Below are 25,137 nucleotides of genomic sequence, written 5' to 3' on the forward strand. Positions count from 1 at the left end.
AAAAGTAGAATCCCCCTGCAGGGAAGGATCACTATGCCAAATTTGGCACCTATTCAATAACAGGACATGTAAGGATTACAGCCCTTCAAATTTGAACACAACCTTAAGTATGCAAGCAAACCTCTGACAAACAGCCCTTGTTCGCGATAGCCTCTAATACTTGCTCACTGTCATAACAGCACCTCATAAACTGGATTTCTCTTTTTCCCTTAACCTCAGTGCGCTCTCAATTTATTCATTAGATCACTCCCACTGTTCCAAGTGCCTGAATAGCTATACCAAAAAAAAGCATCATCTTGTTCCTAATCTAAACGAAATTGAATCAATCTTCCTTTCCTCGCCACCATATGTGGATGTTTCTCAAAAGACCCCCTTCCCCCAGCTTTATTAAATCTTCAAAAAGAATCAGGTTGAAGCTATTATATAGACCTGCAGATCTGAAATGAAAAGCATTAATGTTTTATAATGCTCCTCTCCTTGCCTTCCAGAAAGGAATAAAAAACACTCGCATCTTGTCATGAAAAGAAATGTTATATCGGGGCTTTTTATCAGAGTTTGTGTAGGTGAAGTCATGACATTTAAGACCACCTCCCTTTCAACGAAGTCCCATGAAATCATTCATGAATAATGCATGACTTCAAGCCAATAAAATCTTTATGCCATGCCAGCATCTTATTTGCAGGAAATAAAATTAGAGCACAATGTGCAGTAAACCATAACCAGAGGAGTCCCGCTGTCATGCAGATATAATCACAGGCATAATGTGAGAGAGCACTGAGCATAGTACGTGTGTGCAGTTCCAGAAGGTTCACAAGAACCTCTGCAGCAGAAGGGTCTGACAGCACTGCACAGTCCTGGCGGCAAGCAGCGGGCAGTTACAGCACTCAGCATATGGAAAAAGACAGAAATTGACCATCTGGAAGCAGGGAGTTGCACAGGCCAGGGGATGCAGTGATAATGTAATTATCATCACTGCTTTCTCTCTCTTTTCCAGCCAAACTGAGCTTTTCAGGGAATTTAAACTGAAGTCTAAAATTAACTGTGAAACACGGCGTAATACAGCTACAAAACAATGAATGATACAGGTTTTGCATTTTGCTTTTTAAATAAATGGGAGTGCAAGAGATCAAAATTTATGCTTCAATTACATTTACTTTGTCTAGTAGTTGCCACAAGCCAGATGCCTTTCTCTAAACATATTTGTTTTACAAGTTTATTTGTAATCTATTATAACTATTGTTCAAATTCATAATCAAAAGAAAGGTAAACATTATTATTCTTGTAGAGTAAAAAGTCCTGTCATGACATGCCAAGTTCAGCTTCCGCTGATTTTGCATCAAGACTGTGACCTGGTCTACTGCCTTAGTCCTGGTCTTTATTAGCATCCCTTTGTGTGGAGCTTCCAAATTAGGTTAAAGAAGTCATTCAGTAGCAAGACATGACCAACCACATCTTAGCAGGTAATTAGTTCCGCTCTCTCAATCGCTGGCGAGATACAGGGCTCATCAGTTCTTAGCTACCTATCCCTGTAGGCTTTAGGTAGGTAAATTGAACCAATTAATAAATTCGTTGAGATTTTCTACAGAAAATTCCTTGGCCACGAGAGACAGTATTACCTTGACAGATTTTGAAATGCAAGGAAATGGTTATTTATGTTGCTTGTGATCTTCATTTTCTTATTATCTTGTGGAAATTACTAAAATGTGCTTTCTACAAAGGAACTGTGACTGAATGCTGCTATTGCAGGCCCATACTACAAATGTGTTCCATTCCCCTATAGACATAAGCAAAAACAAAAGAAAAAACACCCATGTTTGTTCCATAGCTACATTCTTAGATAGTTTAGCAGCAATCTCATCTAACCGCAAGCAGGGAGAAAAAATTAATTACAAAATCAAGCCGTGCTAGAGATGGATTCTAGAGGTTAAACCTTTGTTGTGGTTTAACCCCAGCCGGCAGCCAAGACCATGCAGCTGCTCGCTCACTTCTCCCAGTTGGGGTGTGGGAGAGAATTGAAAGAGTAGAAGTGAGAAAACTCATGGGTTGAGATAAAGACAGTTTAGTAGGTAGAGCAAAAGCCATGCACAAGCAAAGAAAACCAGGAATTCATCCACTGCTTCTCATCAGCAGACAGGTGTTCAGCCATCTCCAGGAAAGCAGGGCTCCATCACATGTAATGGTTACTTGGGAAGACAAACGCCATCAGCTGTCCCAGCTGTGTCCCCTCCCAACTTCTGGTGCAACCCCAGCCTACTCACTGGCAGGGCAGTGTGAGGAGCAGAAAAGGCCTTGACTGATTAGCAACAACTAAAACCATCAGTGTTTTAGCAACACTACTTTCATCCCAAATCCAAAACATAGCAGTATACCAGCTGCTAGAAAGAAAGGCAACTCTATCCCAGCTGAAACCATGACAACCTTACACTGTTGTTCTCCTTTTAGAGGAGATTTGTTGGAGAAAAAAAACCCAGTTTTGCTCTATTACTTACTCTAACAGGGTTCGTCTGAGTAGAGCAACAGAAGCAAGAACAGGATTGATTTATGTTGTTTATGGATTGATTTATGTTGTTTACTTCTCAGACTTCACGGGAAATCAAACTATTTGAATGCAAAAATATCCTGATAAAAGCTGTAAGCACATACAGACTTGTATATAACAACAGCCTGCTACAATAGGCTGTGGATTTTAAAGCCTGGGAAAAAAAAGTCTAAAGACAGGCTTTTGCACTTCACATAGTAATTTCTTCACCAAACCCAAGACTTGGGGCTTGGTGTTCAATATACAGCATCTGTAAGTGAAAACTGAGTAACATTATGGATTTTCCTTTATTATAAATGTTATATCCTAATATGCCTATGGTTTGCTCATCCATTAAGGTAAGACCACTAAGAAGCATTTAAACATTAAAGATTGCACCCTGGTTCTGTTACACGCTTTGTAAGAGCAGGCTTTTACCATACAATCACATCCTAATCTGCCATCTTTTGCTGCAAGGCAAGAGGTTTAGGTACCCAAAACTACAACTGTTACAAATGCAGGAGGAATGATCTACCTTAGTTCTACTGCTGCTGCAAGAGCCATTATGTGAGAACTGCTTTCTGACTTGCTTACTGTTTCAGCACTGCGGTGATCAGCTTTGGCAATGGCACACCGCTCCGGGGCTTCTCACCTGCCTAACAACGGGTCAAATAAAACACTGGTAAGGAACAGTTGAAATCTGCCTTAGTACAATTGCCTAAAATTCTAGCATGGATCAAATTTTTTATTTTTAAACTGATGGATACAGACTTTCAGTGGAGAATAAAGCACTTTAGAAGAATTAAGTAGAAGTCCAGCAGTTAGTAGCAATTATTTACCTGCATCTGAAATTAAGCCATCCCACAGCAAAGTTCTGACTTGCCCAAATAACCATTCTGAATGGGTAACAAGCCAAGAATAGAGTCAGCTCTGCTTTCTTGGTTCTGTCATTTAATCAATTCCTCCTATGAAAGTTACCGCTACAAAAAGCGGCAGCTACAGTGCAAGTGAACTTGCTAGAAGCACATTTGTGTTTCCTTACAAGAGCTATAAATGATCAACACAGGGGCCCAAAATAAAGGGATGTTAGTGGCCGACCTGCTCAATAGTTTACATGGTCTGGACCTGCAGCACTCCACCTAGGATGCTGTATGAGACTTTCCAGCTGTGTGGGGTTTGTCTAAGCTGGGCTGCTTTGCATGAGACTAACAAGCTGCCCACTTAGGCACTGCACAGGCCAGACCTGCACCTAGCGTAACTTAACATCGCTATTTTGCCTGCCCTCAGTGGTACACTTAGGTATGTTCACAAAGGATGAATTTAGCATCTTTTCTCTCCCCGACTTAAATGCACTTAAATTTGTTCCTGAAAAGCAGAATAAAACATGGTTTCTCAGCAGAACAAAATCAACAGAAAGATGCACTTCTGTCACTTGGAAATAGTGACAGCTTTATAATTGAATGCTCACACAAAAAAGGCTTAATTGTAGGAAGTCATTTTACTGTTGAAATAAACGACTTATTTACAAGGATAGTTACTTTACAGTTTTACAAAGCAGATATAATTCTTCTCAGAATAAAGTATCAAAACAGTGACAGATTTACCACTGTCTAAATGCAGTTTATTCCAAAAAGAAATCTACAGCAATCATTAGACTAAATCATACCAATCACATAATAAAATGCTGTCCCTTGCAACTACAACAGTATAAAAAGACTTTTTATCAGTCATGATCTACTGGATTAAGCATCTGCTATACTTCTTTCTTCTTGAGTATTAGTGGACCTACATTATCTCCTGTTAATTCATTGTGCTTGTTGTGGGAGCCATCACAGACAGGGAACTGGAAGAAAACATACACGAGGAATTAGTATAACTCTGTACATCAACTGCATGGCGATTTTTATACTTCCTCCTATGCCAAGACCACTTTGATAATCTTGCTAGTTCCTCCTACTATGTCCCATTTCAACATCAAACCCCATCTCCTATCAGACACAGGACACATGGTAGTGAGGAAAAAAAAAGCACTGCTAACAGGTAACTAAGTTTGTGAGGTCCTAAAATAGCTGTTTTAGACACAAAGTTAGGGACAAAGCCTGTTCTATGAAAGAACAGAGAGCAAAGCGGCCACCATAGACACAAACAGTTTAAGGTTTATTGTGGAACTAGCAGAAGTGCTCTTAATAGATTTAATCATTTGCAACCAGAAAGGATGGTTTTAAGGAGAACTGAAATACTGTGCTGAAGTGATTAGTTGACAGGCTTTCTTAGGTCCAAAGCAGATTTTTTTGTTAAAACAGGAAAGCATTTGATCCAGAGAGGACAGAACCAGAACGCAGTCAGGAAATTCCAAAGAAATTGAGGGTAGAGGAAAAATACTTATGCACATCTAGTTGATTTGGGGGATATGGACTATCCCAACCAGTCATCTACTGGCTGCTCTGGACCAGATGGGGATATGCTCTCCCTCACCAACACAGGTCCAGCCTTGCTTTCATTCTAATATGAACAACTTTCTAAGCATTGTTTTTGAAAAACAGAGTAGTTATCTTCTAATTAGTTGCAATGTATTTCCAAATATTAAACAAGGCTTGCTTGGTTTTAATCTACTCACAGATGGTCACTCTGTGTTTCTAGAAAAACCCTACTGTGTTTCTACAGTTTCCTTCTGCATGTAGATAGGTTTAGAATGGAGAAAAATAAGAACTGTGCCATTCTCAAAAAACAGGAACATGTTCCACCTCCAAAGAAAAGCAACAGGTCAACATGTTGCAATTTACCACCGAAGCACGGATAAAAAGATGCAAGTTTCAATCTCTAATCCTACAGTAGCACAAAGTGTCTTACCGTTTTAGAACGCCAACATCTGCAGTAAGCTTTAGTGAGGCACAGATCTTCAATGTTTATTTCATTCACTACTTTTGGATTTTCCTTCTGGATCTTGAGGTTAATCAAGCTATCCTTTTGCTGTTTCTTCTTGGGGAGGAACGGACGAACAGCGAGGTAACCGAGCAAGGCCAGCACGCCCAGGAAAGGCAATAACCGCAGCCATTCTGAAACTAAAGACAGGTGGAATTTAGATTGGCTCTTGACACCACTTCAGTATGGTGCAGCATCAGCTACTCTCAAATGATTTAGGCTTACGGCAGGGAACGGAGTTGGCTCAGTCAGCAAGGCTCTGAGGGCAAACAAGACTGCGTGGGTAAATCTTAAGCAGAAAAAAGAGCCAGATTAAAACCTGGGTATTACTGTAGCCAAAGTAAAAATTTGACTCCTAGAATTTCATCTGAAGTTTAATTTTAACACACTAGAAGATGACTCAATGGAAGGGAATAAATCCAAAACAAATGAAAGATGTACTGAAATGAGGAACCCTAAAATTACAGAGGTTCTGCTTACTCAAGGTAAACCAGCACTGCATACTAGCAAACTGGGCATGATTACACGGGGTAAGTATATTCAATGCCAGTACCTTATCATTCTGCATATGAAAAACAATTCAGTATGTTTTATAATGCCATTTTTCATTATTTATTTCAGATTTGTAGCTTCTTCAAGTTTTCTTGATTTTATTTGGTTTTGGGTTTTTTTTGGTTTGTTTTTTTTTTTTTTTAGAAACTTTTGATAGAAATTATACCGATTACTAGATAAGCACTAGCAAAACCTTCACTAATTTTTTGGTTTTATTTTTCAGAGCTCTGTTTGCTCAGGGATCTGTAACCAGTTTCTACAATACACAGAGAAAGAAAGAGCCCTGAGATCAGGTAAGTCAAACCACAGAAAACTGCTTTTTACCAAGCTGAGGAACTTAACTTTTAAGTTCAGGTAAGAGATTCAAGTACCTTCTGCAGATTTAGCTGCCTTGCTACATTATTATAAATTTTCTAGACATACTGATGAGAGAAAGACTTACTGGACTTCTTAAGAAATTCATCAGCACCTGGCATAAGATCCATATATACTGAAGGTCAATCCCCTTTTCCAGCAAAAGATGCTGTGACAATACTCCAGTGTAATTTAAATACCACATTGCAATAAAGGACAGAGCATTCTTCTAAATTTCTGGAAAATACATTAAATCTAAACACTCCTATAGAAATGGAAGAGAGTTTAAAAATATTTTAAAGTGACAAACAAGTGTAATGAGCTGGAGCATTCCAACACGTGCAGCGTAATCAGAAGCAGGGTGCACCTATCAATTGTGCGACGAATACAAGTGGGCTAAGATTGACACATAAAAAGGAAATGTCTCACATCAGAATTAAACCTCGTTAAAAGAGACTGGCAAATAAACAGCAGGAGGCATCTCAATACAACTTGAAACTCCCTGATATGACAAAAAAACCCAAAAAACTGGAACAGCAGTCATGCCTATGGGAGACTCATGACCACTTGGGTTCATCCAAATGAAACAGGAACATAATAGCTGTAACCTCTGAAAAAGGAAATCAGAAACAAACAAGATTAGGAAGTACAAGGATATTATTTATCATGGTTATTATTTAATATTTGTATCACGCTAACTGCTGATAAAGAGTTTTGTCCTCACTAGCCAATGATTTCTTTACAGATTTCTAATCTGGGAGTCTCTGGAAGGCCCCCAATTACACCAATGTGTACACTAATAAAACTGACTTGTTATTGCCAAAGACTACTTTTAGATTGGAAAATCAACATGACCATGCTTCTGGGGCATGAGAGACAAGATACTCTCACAAAGTAAAAAAAGTCACAGATCTTTGGGCTGGTGGGCGGGAACAGGTACCCAAACTAATGCAGTGATATCTTCCTACAACTGTAAGCTGCTCTGTGTTCTTGAAGCCGTTCATACCTTTCTGAAGCAGATGTAAGGCAATTCACAAGACTTTATTTTCACAGCTGATAACTCAGAATTCTGCAATTACATTGATTCTGGAGATTCTTTATCAGTTCAGCTGCACAGGAAGATGCAGTCTTTGGAGCCAGAAATGGAGAGTAGAGTATCGAAGAAGTTAGTCTTCAAACTTGACTTGTGTTAGATAGAGACCAATCCCAAAGATAAGTCCTGGAAAGTATCAGGAACATCACTGAAACAGGAATGCCCAGAGAATACCAAGAAGCTGAGGCCACAGACCATAGGCCACAGTTACATTTTCAAAGAGAGGTTGTCTTAACTTTTAGTCCAACAGTAACAAGTCCAAAAAACCAAGAAACACAAAAACTGTGAACAGAAAGGCACTGGCTGGCCACTGAGAGTCAAATAAAAGCAAGTGGTCCCTGCTTGATTTCACCAACTATTCCTTTTGGTATCTTTCACTTTGAATTATGTTTTAGCTAATTCCTGTGGAAATGACCCTGTGCAGACCCAAAAGCAGCTTCTCCCCATAACAGCTCAACTGCAAGCCAAAATTTTAACAAGTATTAGCTACCAGTCAAAATGAAGATTGGAACTGTGATTGTGTATATTCTCTAAACTGATGAAATTCTTAACGCAAATTGAAATTACTTATTCAATTACATTCTCTTCAGAACTAATAAGCAGTTCTAACTGTTTTCTGTTGTTTGCTTGGGTCTCTTAAGGGTGTTCTCATTGCTACACAAACTAAACACAAAGGACTCCACACACCACTTACTTTAGTATGTCTATTAGCTTATTCAGCAGGTATGAAGTTAGAGAGGTGACAGTCCTTTTAGTGACACAGCACACTTTAAATAAACTAAAAGCCAAAGCTACGGGTAGGTTAGCAAGCCACTCTGCGAATGACAAATTCATTGTTCTAATGGGTTCTGAAGACCCCGTTATCATGGTATCACGCTTCTTTCCCTCAGTCCTGTAAAAGATGATCCACAAAACTGTCCTCTTCCTGGACGGCAGCTTGTTAAAGTCCCTCTTAACATGTAGGCCAAGTGTAAGACAGCCCACATAGGACTGTGTCATGGTTATGGCAAGAAGACTAGGACCTAGATTCTTACATAAACCTTGAAATTCTGACCACATGCTATTTTGAGGTGAACATCTATGCTGTTTTACTGACGTCTACCAGAATAAAAAGCAACACCAGCATGAGACAACACTGTTCACTGCAGCAAACTTGAGAAGGGAAGGGTAAAGCAGCTATGACAAGAAACTGAAAGAGGCTTCTGAGCAGCAGCGTGACAATTTAGATATCCACTTTCAAACCCAAGGTCAAACATTCTTTCCTTCCTCCCTCATTGCTTTTACCTTCAGGAGTTTTCACTGGATGTTAACAGTCTTCCTCTCTCCAAACAAGCAGTTTTCCATGGTGATTTGGTGAGGTCATGACAGACAACAGGTGTCTCAAGACTTTTAATCAGTACACTATACAATATCCTATACAAAAGGATCCTGCCTATGCTTTCGTTCTGTTGTTTCTACAACTGATGCACTACAGGAACTGAACCTGCATCTGCCTGGAGGCTTATGAAGGTTTACAGAAGCAATGAAAGAGCTAACAAGCAAAGGACTGCACTCTTACAGATTTGGGTTCTGGTCTGCCTTTGCAGACAAGGTCTATGCTAGCGAGTGTTTATAGTGCTGGTCCCTGACTAAGTTCAGCAGATGCCACCAAAAGATAAATACTAATGCACTTTAAATGTTTTAAGATCACTATTTTTTCTCACCTCCCAAAAAGAAGCAAAGAAGAATGCTTGACATGTTTGATATGTCATTTGACAAACAACATGCTCCTCTGTAATTTGTAATAAACACAAGACAGATGTTAATCTCATCTTCTCTATTATCTAATAATCTTTCACTAACAGTAAATTCAACAGATATGATCCTGTAAATTGCTGATGCAAAATAACTGCCAGAATTGGGAATCCTCTGCTTTTAGAGGCTTATGACTTTAGGACAGGAGAGACTAAGACCACAACAACAATACAGAAGAGGCACTTGCTGAAGCAATCCGATTTTCTCAGATGAAATTTTAGACTGACAGCAGCTCTGAGGGCAGATAAGGACAAGACTCTTCAATGAGCAATGAGGTTTCAGTGACTTTCAATAACTTTTAAGCACTAAGACAGGGATCATTTTTTAATTTAGGTGCCTAGGATGTGGCATCCTATGATCTCCTACTGAAAAACCTCACCATATTACATTTACCGTATGCCATAGCTTTAAGTACCTCATACAGTTTTGGTTTTTCCTCCATATTCACCTTAAGAGGAAGATACATAACAGCAGATATTAGTCTAGCCCTACTGTTCAAAAAAACGTGAAAAGTGTCAAAATGTTACCTCTGTTGCTCTTTTTGGAGTGTTTAGCACAAGAGGAGTAAAAAAAAAAATCACCAAGAACTAGAGGCAGTGGATGTTTTAATTAAATCTTCAAAACAATTTCTGACTCGGTTGTTTCTTTTACCTTTGTTTAATATTTTTGGGACTGACATTTCACGTGTTTGGTCTCCACTTAAAGTTTTAGTTGTTTGCTTCTTGCCCTCCCTCCAAATTCAAGGAAGTACTGGTCAATGGGGTAAATAACATGACAGCAAACCAGTTCTCCCCCACTGATCATTCTATTAAAAAAAAAAAAAAAGTTCTGACCAGAGGTTTTCAGAATAATTTATATTACTGCTAGGTAACGTGAATAAATACAGAGACTGCACAAATAATCCTGTCACAGAAATGTATGTTTGGACAAGCAAAGCAAGAAGAGATTAAACTCAAGCATTATTAAGGTTAAGAAATTTTAAATATAATTTGTGGCTAAAAGGGCAATGACTTAAGCAGGAAACTGCCAACTGCTAGGAATGTGAGAAGCTGCACTGCTCTGTAGCTTATTGTATCCCCTTTCTCCCAACTTTGTAGCAGTTGAATTTCTCTATTTGGTAAATAGAGAGTCACAGAATGGTTTGGGTTGGAAGGGAACCTTAAAGGTCATCTAGTTCCCTGCAGTGAGCAGGGAAATATAATTAACAGTATTTTCAGATGACAGTGTAGTTGTGGGAAAAGAAGAAGGGTTCATTTAAAATGGGCTTCCTTGTCATGGGAAAAATAATGGGGCTTTAAGTTTACAAGTAGCATAAATATGTTGGGAAAAAAAAGTACTCAAATCTGGTTTTAAATAAATTGCGCCTGTTCTAAATGAAATCATTTTCCAGCGCTACTAAAGTCATATAGCTTAGTGCTGCAAGATAAACGTAAAAGGTTGATTCTACACCTTGAAGACTTTTTCTATTCCCAGAGAGTTTCCGTTACAGCATTCCTCTTATTATTGCCAAACTAATCTTGTCATTTGAGACTACTCGAGGTTCTGCCTGTATTATCACAGCTGAGTCTGGGCTCTGATAGTTCCAGTTTGCCAAGCACTGAAATGCACTGCACACCTAAAGAATTTGCTCGTATCTAGTTTTCTTTCTTGTTCGCTCTATGATAGGGCTATAATTAATGAATAGGTTTTTTCACTCCCTCGTCCAGAAAAATACTTATAAACGTGATTAAATAAAAAAACCTCTGACTTCGTAAATGTAGCAGGCTCCCAGAAACTGATTTATTTTTTTTTATGAGTACAGACGCTCCCTTTAACCTTTTAATCAAATGAAGAGGCAGTGTTTTAGGCCTTCAGCTAAAATCCCATTTTCCTTATGTGTGCGGCCTCTCACTTGCTGGTACTTGCACAGAGAGGAATTTTAAGCACAGTGCAAACGAGCTGGGGCCGAGAAGCCTGGTACGTTTTACTCTACCCTCACGTTTTACACTATCACCATTTACCCCACAGGGTTGGATAATTTTCCCGATGAAACAGTTGAACGGCGATTTAACCGATTAACGGCTCCCTCCCGCCTGTAACAGGTGATTTGTTTAGCAGGGCCGGGAGAAAGGGAGCGATGCCTGCAAGCGGCAGCCCGACACGGGGCAGGCCCGGGGGACGCGCCGGAGCCCAGGCAGAAGCGCTCGGCCCAACCCGGCCCCGCCGCTCCCCTCACGCCACCCGCGGCCGACGGCGGACCGGGAAGGGGTCCAGGCCCCCCCCGCTCCCCCCACCTACCTGTGAGGCGGATGAAGCCGCCGACGCTCTCGGGCAGCGGCAGGCGCTTGAGGTACGCGGGCAGCTGGACCTTGATGATGCGGGCCAGGCTCTCCAGCACCATGGCGGCGGCCGTGAGGGGATGGGAGGAAAGACTGTAGTGCTCCGCGGCCACCCGCCGCCGCGGCCCGCGCGCTTCCTCGGGCTGCTCCCGCCGCGCACGCGCCGGAGGGCGGGGCGGGGCGACGCCGGTACCGGCCCCTCCGGCGCATGCTCCCAGAGGTACGGCCGGTGTCCCTCCGCTCGGGCCGCGCTTCCGGCGGGCGCCGCGCGGGGGCGATGCCTCCGCTCGGGGCGGTGCAGAGGGGCGCTGCCTCCGCCAGGCGGCGCGCGGGCGGCGCCGGCCGTTGCAGCCTGGAGGGAGCGGCCGGGAGAGCGGAGCCCGGTGGGCAACGGGGCGGCGGCGGGCAGGGCCGGGGCGGCGGCGGGCAGGGCCGGGCCAGGGCGGGGCGGGGCGGCCGGGCCAGCCGTCGGCCGTTGGCAGCCAGCAGGGCGCCCCCTTAGTCAGCCGCTGTCCTGAGGCGATCGCGGGGGGTGGGGGCAGCGCCCGGCCTGTGGTGAGATCCGGCCGGTGGTGATGTCTGGCCGGTGGCTTGGGCCTCGTTTCGCCCGGGCAGGCCTCGCTTGAAGGTACAGCTAGGGAGGTGAGGGAGCGCGACTTTAATAATGTGTGGCTTATGATTTATGAGGCTATATATTACCTGTCGTCACCCTGCTCTCTTATAGTGGGATCTCGTGTCGGCAGTCTCAAAAAAGCTGAAGTAAAAGACTGAAAATTTTTTCTTCATATGGGTGATGTTTTTCATATGGTATCGTAACTCTTCTGAGGTGGGATAAAGTGAGTGCTGAGGGGTTTAATATTTCAGGGAGAGGCCCATCTGCCTCATGTTTGGCAGTAGTTTGTGCAGAACAAGCTCTATCTCCGAGCATGGTACTTAATTTTATTTAATTTTATGGCAAGGAGACTGGTCATTTTGGCATAGAAAATTGCCCCTGTATATCCAGGTGAACAAATGAGAAATATGCAGCTATTCCGGGCCAATTTAGACAATCCAGCCAGACTTGAAATCTTGCATTAGTCTCTTGGTCATGAGTCCAGTGCTATTTGGTTCAAGATGCTTTGCTACTGTGAGTGAATCCATCAAGTGCCAGCAGCATATAGCACAGAGCGCAAGCATCTTCAGGAGAGCTGAAGCAGCACAATCCTCCTAGATGTATCTCATTCCTTATGTAATCCTTACTGGAGCACAGTTCTCCCTTCTCCCTCAGTGTATGGATCTGACCGTATCAACTGTGCACTTCCCTGTCAGCCCAGAATTGGCAATTAAGAAGTTTTGGGGTAAGTTAATAGGGTTGAGCAAAGCAATGAAAGAGTAATCATAGGTGTTTCTTGAGTCAGATGAACCCACTGGTCTGTCTTTAGCTGAATCTACTCTGTAGTCCTGTTTGCCTTGTATTGACTAAGATATACAAGTCCAGTGCTAGATCTCTCTGTTTCACTAGTTTGCTTTAAGGATCAATTCAGAGCAATCTTAACCAAAAGTTAAAATTACCATAAAGAACTAAGACAAAAAAAACAAATAGTGGAAGCTAGGTTTAAGACGAAGAAATCCAGCCTGTTTGTGCTTCTGGCCTGAATATTACTTTTCTACCTGTCACTCTACATTAACATTTCCTGATGAATCATCTTTAGCTAGTGAGAATATTCCTGTGATCTCAGAGTATCTTAGTTCCCTACCTCACCTAAGTTTACCCTTGTAATGACTGACTGATGTCCTAAGATGATTCCTTCTTATGTAGGCAAATGCCTGCTATTAGACAAGATAATGAAAGAGCAAAATGCTTGGTTATTCTGTAAAGATTACACATCAGATGTCATGATCTAACTTTGTTTGTGAAACTTTCTGAGGGAAGAATACATAAAGCTGAAGACACATACAGTAAATCCTCCATCTCTGAATCAAACAACTTCACATGGCTGTCCTTCTCTCTTCTTCCCTTTCTTCTGCTATTCCAGCCTTCTCTGGGTGCTAGCTGTGATACTGGGAGCACAGCTGACGTTTCACTGAAGCTTCTGCGCCCCGCTGTGCTGCCTTTGATCAGTGCTCCACTCAGCACACTGCTAGACAATCTGCACATATTGCAGAGAGGAACCGTTCTCACTGCGCCTCGCCTGTCTGCATAGGTATCAATTGACATGAGTCATAAACAGTTTTGGTATATGAAAGGCTGAAGTCATAGATTGTGGAAAAACTATAAAGAAAATGAAGCCTGAATGAGATTCTTAACTGAAGGGGAGGCAAAAGATGGTTTTTAGAAATCCAGTTTGAACTGGAGCTCAGGAGATGCGTGTTCACTCTCCAACTTCGCTGCAGGCTTCCTCTTTGACTTAAGGGGAAAATGTAAGCTGCAGGCTTTGTCAGTCCTTTAGAAAAGAACCGGGTTTTACACAGTAGTCCATCTTTAGGGACCACGTTACGGGGTCAGAACTTAAGATCAGTCAACACCAGGAGGTTTACCAGGCAGGTGTGACATCTTCCTCCTTTTACACGTTTAACACCCTACATGGATGTTCTTATTCCACAGACAGGTTGCTTCTTCAGGATTTTATCAGCATCCTTTTCAACGTTGCCTCAAATCACAATACTGTTGGGTATCTGGAAAATTTTCTAGCTTTTTGGGGGAGTAATATGCAACAATTCATTCTTGCATATTTAGCTTCAGTTTGTGAACTGTTAAAAAGTAGAGGTTGCCTCTGCTTATGTGTTTCATGCTGAATATGGCCACGGAAACCCTGGTATTGGGTAGGATACATAGGAGTTGCCGTAATAAAAATAACAGCACAAAAAGCCCAAGCATAGATACTTCAACAGAACCTAGGTCACCGATACTGAAATGTTATTGCTTTCAGCAGTAAGTATCCTCTATCACTGGGATTTTTCATCTAGCAAGAACATTACAGATAAGATGGAGCATGGAGCCCACATCAAGAGATCTACAGAGTTAGTGCTAGCTCAGGTCTTTTACTTGGAATTCCCAAAACACAGCCCAAAAGAGAACCATCCCAATTAACTACTACTATGCATGCTTTGATGAGAATAGTAGAAAAGTTTGTGGTGCAGATGCAGATAAAGTTTGGCAGAATTTATTCTGCCAAGCATAATGTCACTACAACACAGCTGCATTGGTCCAGCTTGCAGTAGAAATAAGAGTTGCCTTCAGCATCCACAGCTGGTTGGTCCTGGTCCAACAGACTGAGCATAGGTGAAAAGCAGCCAGTTGTGTTCCTCCTCTTGTTACCCTTCAAAAATTGCTTAATTTCCCTGTGCCTTTAATTCAGCTGTAAAATGAGATAATACTTAACCGGTCTGTCTAGAACACTAAGATTTGCAAAGGAAAATAACATTTATAAATTATAATTATTTGTTTTATTTTACCAAGTACGCACCAGTAAGGATAAAAGATGAAAGGTTCTGAGGTAGCAGACACACAGTACTTCCATCTCTAAAATAAGCCTAAGTAGCACAGTAATTTGCTCAGCGCTCTTTCATGCTAATGAGCTTTTCTATCAACAGGCTGTCTTGTGTTGTTAAAACCATTTTCTTGGAATTGGCATTGCCATTTTCCATACTGAGTGCCTGGAATAATCTCTGCAGCAGGCAAAAGTACTATTGTCAACTAAAAATTATCCTGTCACCAAAGGGCTGGCTTCTGTGATCAGCAAACACAAGCCTCTGTCTAGGAGGAAGCTAGATCTCTCCCTTTGTATTTGAATCATTTCACAATAGGGTTTGATTAGGTGCTGTTCCTGCTGTATGCAAAGATCTCTCTCTCTTCCACTTCCTCAAAAGTGAGCAAAATCATTACACCCAGAAGGGCCGTAGGAACTGTGATTCATTTCATGCGACATCTCCATCAGTTAGTTATGCAGCACTGTCAACACACAACTATTAAATAATTGAATCTCAAAAAATAAGGAGACTGGCTTAAAAATGTAAACCATAAGACTGTATATATATATTTTATGCATATGAACTTTCCCCTATTTTATGCATATGAACATTGCAAGCAAGTTGCAAGTGCATTGCATGCAGGTTAGGTTTTAATTTCTTGTTTTTATATCCAGAGGCTGAAATGCCTTTAGAGGAAAGCTGAGGTTGTCATGCTTTCCCTTGACTCAGATTTGGCACCTTCAGTGGCTTCTGCTGCTGTTTATTGAAAATATCTACTATTCTGTGGTGGGAAAGTGTTCAAGACAAAAATGAGTTAAGGAGAGAAATCACATAATAGAATCAATAGGGTAATTTTGTGGTAGCATAATTCTCATATTATAAAATTAGTACTAAATTAGCATGATATTACTTTTATAATCTAACTAACATCCAAGAATTTTACAATGGAACTATTACATTTTGAAAGCAGGTGCTGTTGTAATTGCCTAAGGAACTGCAGTGTCCTACTAATAGCATGTATTATTGTTGAATTTTAAAATTCCCTGTGGCTTAGAATGCTATTTGTTGTCGCAGATTGTAGCGAATTGATTTGTGAAAAGAATGAAATCAGGAATGTAAAGAAAAATGGCAAGATTTCTAAGAATAGGATCAAGTTTCAATGTGGCAACTTTGCGCGTGAGACAACAGAGCAGTAGACACTCTTTTTATTTATTCAAGAAAAATACCATGCTTTGATCTCTCAGCCACAGGTTTAACATTTTAATTTCTTCTTCTGACTACTACTGCTGGGGAATGGGAAATTTTGCCCATGAGTTGGGTATGAAACAAAGTTGAAGAAAACACGAACTCAAGAAAGGATAGGTGTATTCAGTGCTGACTTCCTAGATATCCCCAGATAAAGTTCAGTGACTTTCTACTTGCATTGTATGTTTTTTCCAAGCTGGAAAATTGCTTTTATGCAATGGTTAGCACTGGTCCACGGTAGTGGTTTCTACAGCTACTAATATTTGCAGAAATAGCACAAGATGAAACTATGAATATCCACTTGGTTACACTAAGTTACTGACTTCAACTGCCTTTATTTAAAGCATAGAAAGTAACAAGTTGTATGACATCATAAGTCATGCATAACTATTGTAAGTAACATCAGTCAAGTAACGCTAACGATACACAGGACAGAACACAGTAAATATGATATTGCAATGAGTTTTATATTTTGATGCATTACATGAATCATCCAGTCTTTCCATCCCCATTACGTAGCTGATCCGGTATGTGCTGCTCATGAGGATCCAGACTGATCTGATCGCTGGTCGCATACAGACTTGCAGAGATTTGGAACTTCATTGGCGTCCGCGAAGTTGCTAATTCACAACAGTTTTACTCAAATCAGAACAAGTATCCTTAGGATTCACTAATATGTTTGTAAAAGACCAAAAACATTACTGATTTGTGGCAGGTTCTGCCTGGTTTGTTGCAATAAACGAGGCTGCAAAATCCACAGATTGTCCCCTGGGAGGAAGCTGCAATGATGGAAAACAGATATATCCTCCTCTACGCTAAAGGACCTACAGAGGACAAAACCGACATAATCTGGGAAGTACGTGCTGGTAAATGAACAGATGTGAAGTAAAACCACTATCAAAACACTACAAGCTGTTCTCTTATGGTGGGAATTCCAGGGAAAAGAAGCTATATATATGTCAACATATTCTCAGCAGGGGACCACTGGCCATTCCCTTTTAAACTGCATTGATCTTTGCTATCAGTGATGACTGTATATCCTTGACCAGGCAACTAAGGGTATATTTGTTTCCTTAGTACTTTAATCCTGTGGCATAATAGCTGTCACTGAAAGATACTTCCTTAATTTTGGAAGGCAAAGGTGAGAATGCCACAAGACTAATTCCTGTGATGCAATGTGCATTCGTTGGCAGGGGCTAATTATAGCACAGAAAAACTACCAGCTTCCCCTGCCGAGGACAGAGCGTATGATCTCTGTAATACGACTGCACTCTGCTCTTAAGTTCTTCCTGTGTCATGATGCCCACTGACACTGCAGTAAAACAGCAGTTTATCATTCCTTCTCAGGCTGCTGTGTAACAGCAGCGCTGCGGAGATTTCTGAGCCTGTCTCCCCTTTTCAAGGTTAGCCAGGTCTGGCATTGACAGTAACACGTACTCTGTCATCTCACAAGAATAATGAGGAGCAAGGCGAAAAACTAACCCAGAACACCATGCCTCTTCAATTTCAGACAACAAATACACGTATAACGGACGGAGCTGAAAGCAGGGAAAAAGTGGCTATCTTGATTCCAAGGCGATGACATGGAATAGTACTACAGCAGGTAAATATAGCCTCTTTTCTGCCTATCTTAGTAATGCTTTTTTTCTATTTTTTCCAGGCACTCCCTGTCCTCTGGACTGCAGGTCAGCTATAGCACAGCGCACTTCCGGATCTAGGTAGTTGGCTATTCCCTAGAAGATCTGTAAGTTACTTCCTCACTTACTTCTCAAGATAATGCCAGAGTTTTATATAAATTCTGTGCTTCACCACAGTACAGGGAGCTGTAAGGTCTGTAAATACATTTTTAAAAAAAATTGTTTCTTTTTTCCCTTTGAATCAGCTGAGAAAGCAACCAACACAAGAAGTAGAATACAAACATTACCTCAAAGTTTTCAAAACTTACTTTACAGGAATGTAAGCCTAATGACTGTGAGAGACAAAACTTAAATGAAAAATAAATACATGGTAATTAAGTGGCGTTCATCTTGAACAACATGCTAGGAGAGTACTTTTGGAAAGCAGGAAAAGATCCTAGTGTCCCTTTTTTTTTTAGAGCACAAAGTCTTCTATTGAAAACTAGTCTTGTCATAGGTCTCTACAGTTAATTTATTAAGACACTTGAAAACGTTTTAAATGGCTTCCCCAAGAGGAATTAAATTATTTTTATTCTTTTTTTTTTTACACTTTTATGTGAGTTGTTTTGATGGCTTCTGGGACAGAAATGTTATAAGTATTCAGAAAACAGGTATGGTAGAAATGGATGCCAGATGCCGCACAGAGTCCCTCAAATTGCCTGTCCAATATGATTTGATACTGTCAAATATTGTGAACAATATAAGGGTAAGCATGTCATTTAGTTTCAGAGTACCTGAGTGCTCCATGCCTAATTGCAGCAGTGTGTGTTTTTCTAATATGGGAGCTAAACAGCGATCATAAAATCACTTAACATAGGCCACCAAATAGTCAGGAAGGACTAAGAAATTCTCTTTTTCCCCGTTAAGCTGAATTTAAATCACTATGACTGAGAAAATTAGTATCTTGGATCCCACTATCAACTCCTTAAGCCAGTATTTTTCCGTGTTTTTTTTTTTTAAGATGATGTCCCATTATCCAAAAAAAAAAAAAATTGCAGCCCTCATTGTCTGTATATAAACGAATTAACATCTATTGCTCGTATAAGTGACAAATCTATGTCATATTTCTTGAAAGGCTGAAAAGCATGCTTGACCTTGAAGAGTAAAGTCACCAGGAGTGCAGAAGCTAGGTTGCCTTTGCTTTATAATTTGCAAAATTTTCAACGACTTGCCAACACCTGACCATGTTTCATGACTACCATGTGTGTCACAACCCATCCTCTCAGAAGTGCTGCCCTGATCCATCCCCCTAACCGTAATGACGAACAGTGTAATAACTGGCTAATTTCAGTATTAGTGGTTTAGAGTCATTAACAATATTTCCCGAATTACAATATGACAGCAAACAAGAATAATATTCCTTCCTTCTAAGAGATATATTTGGCTGTAATTACCTGGATATTTGAGGTCTAAGCAAGCTCTTGGACATCTTATGGTTAACTGCAACATAGCAAAAACTGAAAAGATCAGCCAAATCTTTAAAGATGAGGTTGCTCTAAAGGACAAAAAGTTAAGTTCAATGACTTCTAGTACCAAATGATAGTTGGCTAGTTAAAGCCATTATCTAAATACACGGCATATACTCAGTTCAAAGACAAACACAACAAACAAAAGAAACCCTGAAGTATTTCTGAGGACTTTCTTATTTACTTAAATCATTATTTTAAATTAAGTCAATACAGCATCAAACAACTAAAACACTGCAGTCTACAAGACTATGTAATAATATCCCCAGGGAAACAGCATTATTTTGTTTAAAACAGAATGGGGAAAAAAAAAAGAACGTTCTACAAGGGAGAAAAAATTCTAAATGAAGAGTGACAAAAAGTCAACCTGCTACCTCTCCTGAAGCGTAATGTTTATTTAGCTACTCATATGTGACCGATTCACCATCAGGACTGCCTCAGAAGAAGGGGGAATGGCCAAGAAACTTAGTTTACTGCGGGCCATTTGAGAAGTCAATGGTACTAGGGTTCCTAACTCGGAGATGGTGCCTGCCGCAGGTCTTCTGGAAACACTGGCTGATCTCTGTGAGGAAACCTCCTAAGATAAAAGGTGGTTTATGTTTCAGTATAAAGTACACCATCAGCGTCCTGATTAGCTCAGGCTAACTAATTCCCTGAACTCTAATCAAACAATGAAAATTGTACTTAGCACGTAGCAAGCCGGATGAGTGGAAGCCTACACTTCAAATAAATGAACACAGCATGTTGTGAAGTCTGAACAGCCTTGACTGTACTAGGGAGCCTGTGAAATACGTTAGCTAGCCTGTTTGAATAATTAACTTTAACCCTTAACATTTTATCCAGATGAGCAGCTTTTATAGTGTATTAGGTACACTCATCAAATCATCTGTTCAACCCAGAAACTCCTCAAAGGTTGTGGTTTGCTTAGTACATTTGCAGCCTGGAACAAGCATTGGAGGGGCAACCAAATTAAGATGGTCCAAATCTGACTAGTAATCAATTATGTCAAAGTAATAAAAATAGACGTATCTTGAAAGCACTTCAGAGAGTTCTTTGATGTCTCCTTTACTAAACACAATAGGCCAAATTAAGTACTGGTGAAAACTGCCATAAGAGCTTGGTCATTTTCGGTAACCGTGTAACTCCTACAGACTTAGCATGCAGTCCGAAGGCAGCCTGAGGGGTCAAAAAACAGGTATAACAAGGAAAAGTAACCACCTCCAAAGGGATGGGGTAAAGTAGGTCACCATTAAACACCTTCTTGAAGAGATCTCCAACTGATGCACCCTGGCCTACTGAAATTGATAAAACTGATTTCCTCCATAGAGGGGTTTCACCTGCTCAGCCTGTGTTACCTTATCTTAGCAACTGTGACTTATTGCTCAGCCCTTCACACCCCTCTTTTAAGATGCTATTTTGCCATGCATGTATATATTATCTATGTTTATTCAGGAATGCAAAGAATTCATACGAAAGAAGAAAACAAAGGTAGTTAGTAACTGCACAACAACAAAACTTTTCAGTTTTCAAAATTGGCATCCTAATTACGCCATACACGTGCTCATCTGAGTTTCATGCTTCAGTATCCATAGAGTTGAATCAGCACAGAAAATTAACATTCTTGTTGACACAAACTGCTACTGACTTGAAAGGAGTAATCTTTCATTTAGATCAAATGGTAGTTTTGCTGGGAAAAAAATGAATATTCTGCATGAATACTAATAAATATCCTGTAGCAATTTTCAGAGATTTTATTGTTTAGGTCTGTGAAAATAACATAATGAATTTTATGTCATCAAAACTGTCTTCTTGTAAAATAGCTCTTAATTTCTGCAAGGATTTCAAGAGACAAGAAAAATCTTCTTCAACTGAAAGAATACTATGTTGTCACTATGAGGCTAAAAAGTGCTAAACAATGAAGTGCTAAACAAAATCCTGAAGACAGGAAGATTTTGTGGAGAAACGTGGCCTGTTAATCTCAGCGTAAGTTACTGAAGTATTTTATATTCTTGTGAATCCCACATGACCTTGTGCAAGCCACAAAACCTTAGCATGCCGTTATTCAACAAAGCACTCAGGCTTTTCACTGGGACTCATATGTGGACGTTAGATCTTACAACTGCCTACGTAGAGCAGCAACAACTTAAAATGGAGCAACATAGGGACTCGGTGTTTTGCCCCATGACCCAGCAGTGAGACAAAAAGCACTACTATACAAAGGAAACATGTGGAATAGCCTGGAAATTGTTTCAGTGAGAATGTCAGAGAAGCTGTTGAAGAAACAATGGGAGATGAAGAATTGCCAAGCTGGAATATAAGAAAAAAAGTTACCTTTTATCTCATATTCCTTAGAAAGCTAACTGCTGCCTAACACATTGACCTTGGGCTGGACTCCAGATGTGAAAGGGGTTTTTGCTACCTCTTCTTCCTAACAGAAGGAGAAGTAATGGTCCCAGATGTAACAGCCAGGGAACTGAGCACGCGCTACAAAGGTTTTGACTATGACCTTGCTGTCCTTCTTGAAGGGCAGAAGCCCCCAGCTGCACAGGAAGGGCTGCTGGCCTTCGGTGTTTCAAACATGGATCAGGTGGAACCCAATGACATCCCCAAACCTGTTTTTCTTTCACTGTCAGGAAATGGCACTTGGGTTGGCAAATTCATCCTTTTTATTTGTTGCGTTAAAAAAAGCCAATGGAAGAATTTTATTTTACCAGCTTTCTTCTGTGATCTTATTCTTTGTGGTCTCCACTGAATTAGAAGGGTCCCCAATAAGGTGAGTTTTGCTCAGATTAAAGAGGTATTTGACTGCAAGCTTGATTTATGATAATTAAGGGAAAAACAAGTTGGACAGGATGCTGAAGAGAAAATTGAGGCCTGGTAATACATGCAAACAGGGAGAAGCTGTTGTTGTTGTTCATCTTTTTAGCACTTTGTTTTCCAGCAGCAGGAGCTGTTGTGTTTTGTTTCCTCCAAACAGGAACTAATAATGATGATCTACTGGATGGACTAATAAGAAGGACGTCTTGCTTTTGTTGAAGTAATTTTTTTTCTTTCCTAAAAAAAGCTGATCTTTTTGGAAACATTTTGCATCTTTTTTCCTCTTTTCCTTTCCGATATATGAAGTGTGCTGTATGGAATGCTGCTTGGTGTCCAGGGTGCTTGCTTGCTCCACCTGTTTTGAAGACAGGTAGGACAGCACACTCAAAATGTAAAAATGGCTGGTCTCAGGCAAGCAGAAGTGAAAAACCGACACTGATGTGCAAGCCACACTAACCTTTCAACTAAGGCTGGGCTGCTTTTCCCTCAAGTCCCCTTTGTGTTGAGGGGAAGTTCTAGAACAATATATCGAGGCAATCTCCATTCATGCTTGCTCTGCTGGACCATCACAAAGCAGCTGAAATGGACTGGCAGGTTCAGCCTTTGGAGGTTGTTGACCACTTGGCTGCAGAGGGCTCTGTAACGCCGTACTTGAAAAAGCAAACAAAATTCAAAGATGGACTTCAAGTAAGCCGGTCTGTCCTCAGTGTTTTTGTGCAAACTGTTTATTACCGTGCCACATCTAGTGAGCTGTTTTGCATAATAAACCTCTGAAAATCTAACCCGACTCCACTACCATATGAGGATTATGGTATGGTAATACCTCGCTTCAGCCACTTCTGAGGATTAGCTTCAAAAATCAAATTAAAATGAAGCAAACCCAAATAGACTGGGTAGTTCCACAATAAGTTGCAAAGCCTGTATTCAGTAACCATCATCTGTGCCTCCTGCATTTTATTTATGAGGTATTTGTGCAAATACCATTACAGTACCCCTGTACTACATATGGTAAAGGTGAGAAACTCTTTGTGCATGGCACATCAGTATTCTAAGACTACGAGGCCTTACTTGCCCGAGTATTCCTACTGAAGCAAAAAAAAATAAATCTATTTGTTTATTTCCAAATGCTGAAGGGAAAATATGTGATGTTTACCTCACAATTTGAGGAAAAAGAGCGAGGGTGAGAAGTATAATGCCCTCCAAGCAGGACTGTGTGCTGTGACTTGAAGAAATGGCCACAGAACTGTGAGTATGCATCTTGTTTTTCATTCTTACACAAGTCATTGTTTTTTATTCTTTTCCTCAAGTGTATGTATTTGTTTAAAAAAAATGAACGGTGAGTGTAATGAACTGTTTGTCTAAACAGGTATACTAAAACAAAATATGCAAACCTGTTTCTGAGCAGTCACTGTAAACAAGAGCTATTCAATACATTTTAAATTCTATTTGGGGTCAAATGCTAATAGAGATATTAACACGTAACTGGTGAAAGGCACACAAAAACTTGATCTACCAGATTAACAATTCTGTTGTCTTAAATTAGCAGGGAAAATTACACACTGTCAACAGTATGTTTGTGCTGTTCTTCATTCCTTTCATTATACAGTAAAATGTGAATCGCGAGCCAGATCAAAACTCTTACAGAGTGATGTTAGAGGTCAGTAATCTCAAATAATAATTAAAAATGTAGAACTGGAATACTGTTAACTACCTAAATCTCCTGAGATGACAAACAATAATGAAAAAATTCAGGAAGTCTGTAAGCAATTTATAAGGCAGAGGCAGATGTCTGTAACAGACACGCTGCTGATCTGAAGCAGTTTGATAGCATCCGTAATCCAGAACTGGCAAGGAACAACAAGGTGTTTTTCAGCAATAGTCTTGATTAAGACAGTAAGAACATTAACGAAATAGTTTGAGACGACACTTCCTGAATATGCTGTTCAGTACAATTAAAATGATAAGCAGAAAATGAAGACTACACAAGGAAGTTGCTAGGAATGGTTTAGGTGATCACAGAGAGATAACTGGACTTTACAAGTACAAGGCAGTTTTCTCTCCAGCTTGTGCATGATCTGAACACTAAAAAAATATGGTAGTCCTGTATTTAATAAACAGAACTACTTACCTACAGTACTGTTTTTAAAATAAAAAAAGAGCATTGCTCCCCTAATTCACTGCTGTCTATTCTCAAACTTCATACTGAAAACTTAGTTACACAACCAGGTTTACTGAATATGCTGCCTTCTCCAGCCAAGTAATAATTAGCATCCTAGATAGCAAGAAAACTAACAGTAGTGCAATAAAGGCACTGTAATGAATGTGAACTTGGTTCAGTGCAATGGATTTAGCTAATTACGTATCCATACTCCCTGGACAGCAAATGACACGTTTATTAATATGATACATCCCCTCATTACAGCAGAAAGGCAGTCTGGCAACCCTTCTCTGCTTGTTAATTCGCAGCAGTGGAGTAGGAGTCCCACAAACGCAACTGTGTGTAAATCTACACAATTTATTACTGTGAGAAAAAAGACCCTGGCTGAGAGTGGTTTATTGACCTGTGCTGCACAAAATAAAAAGCCCCCAAGCACCTGGACATGTCGCAAAAGGTATCACTGCAAATTAAAAAAAATTACTTGATGACCCTGTGCTGACAGTCTGTGCTACTATATCTTCCCTTCGGTGGTGGTCTTTAAACTCGGGGTTTGGTGCAGTCGTCTGTGCGCCACAGTAACCGACACGGAGTCCCCAGGCCCATCGCTCTCACTCCGGGCCTGCGCTCCTTGTCGAGGCTGCTGCTCTCCCGGGCGAAGGCAGGCTTTCAGTGGTATCACCAGCACCGGTGCAACCCCCTTTGCGTTCAGGCCCCCGGGACCCCGCTCCCCCGCCGAGCCGCCCTCCCCGCTCCGCTTCCAGGCGCTCCGCGTCC

At 40.7% G+C, this 25,137-nt stretch overlaps 1 protein-coding gene and 1 long non-coding RNA gene across 2 annotated transcripts; one reads left to right on the forward strand and one right to left on the reverse strand.

Moving 5' to 3' along the window:
- Positions 1-2,703: 2,703 nt before the first annotated feature.
- On the reverse strand, positions 2,704-11,727 carry CISD2 (CDGSH iron sulfur domain 2). Its single transcript, XM_063336384.1, has 3 exons — positions 11,511-11,727; positions 5,369-5,580; positions 2,704-4,361 (listed from the first exon to the last, which is right to left on the reverse strand). The coding sequence occupies exons 1-3, from the start codon at positions 11,611-11,613 to the stop codon at positions 4,272-4,274; spliced, it is 405 nt and encodes a 134-aa protein (XP_063192454.1). The 5' UTR covers positions 11,614-11,727; the 3' UTR covers positions 2,704-4,271.
- A 182-nt stretch (positions 11,728-11,909) lies between these two features.
- Positions 11,910-24,794, forward strand: LOC134516323 (uncharacterized). Its single transcript, XR_010071285.1, has 3 exons — positions 11,910-11,934; positions 16,962-17,102; positions 17,907-24,794. It is a non-coding gene; the product is annotated as an uncharacterized LOC134516323 (long non-coding RNA).
- Positions 24,795-25,137: the final 343 nt, after the last annotated feature.

The sequence above is a fragment of the Chroicocephalus ridibundus genome, chromosome 5 (assembly GCF_963924245.1).
Source record: "Chroicocephalus ridibundus chromosome 5, bChrRid1.1, whole genome shotgun sequence".
Classification (NCBI taxonomy): Eukaryota; Metazoa; Chordata; class Aves; order Charadriiformes; family Laridae; genus Chroicocephalus; species Chroicocephalus ridibundus.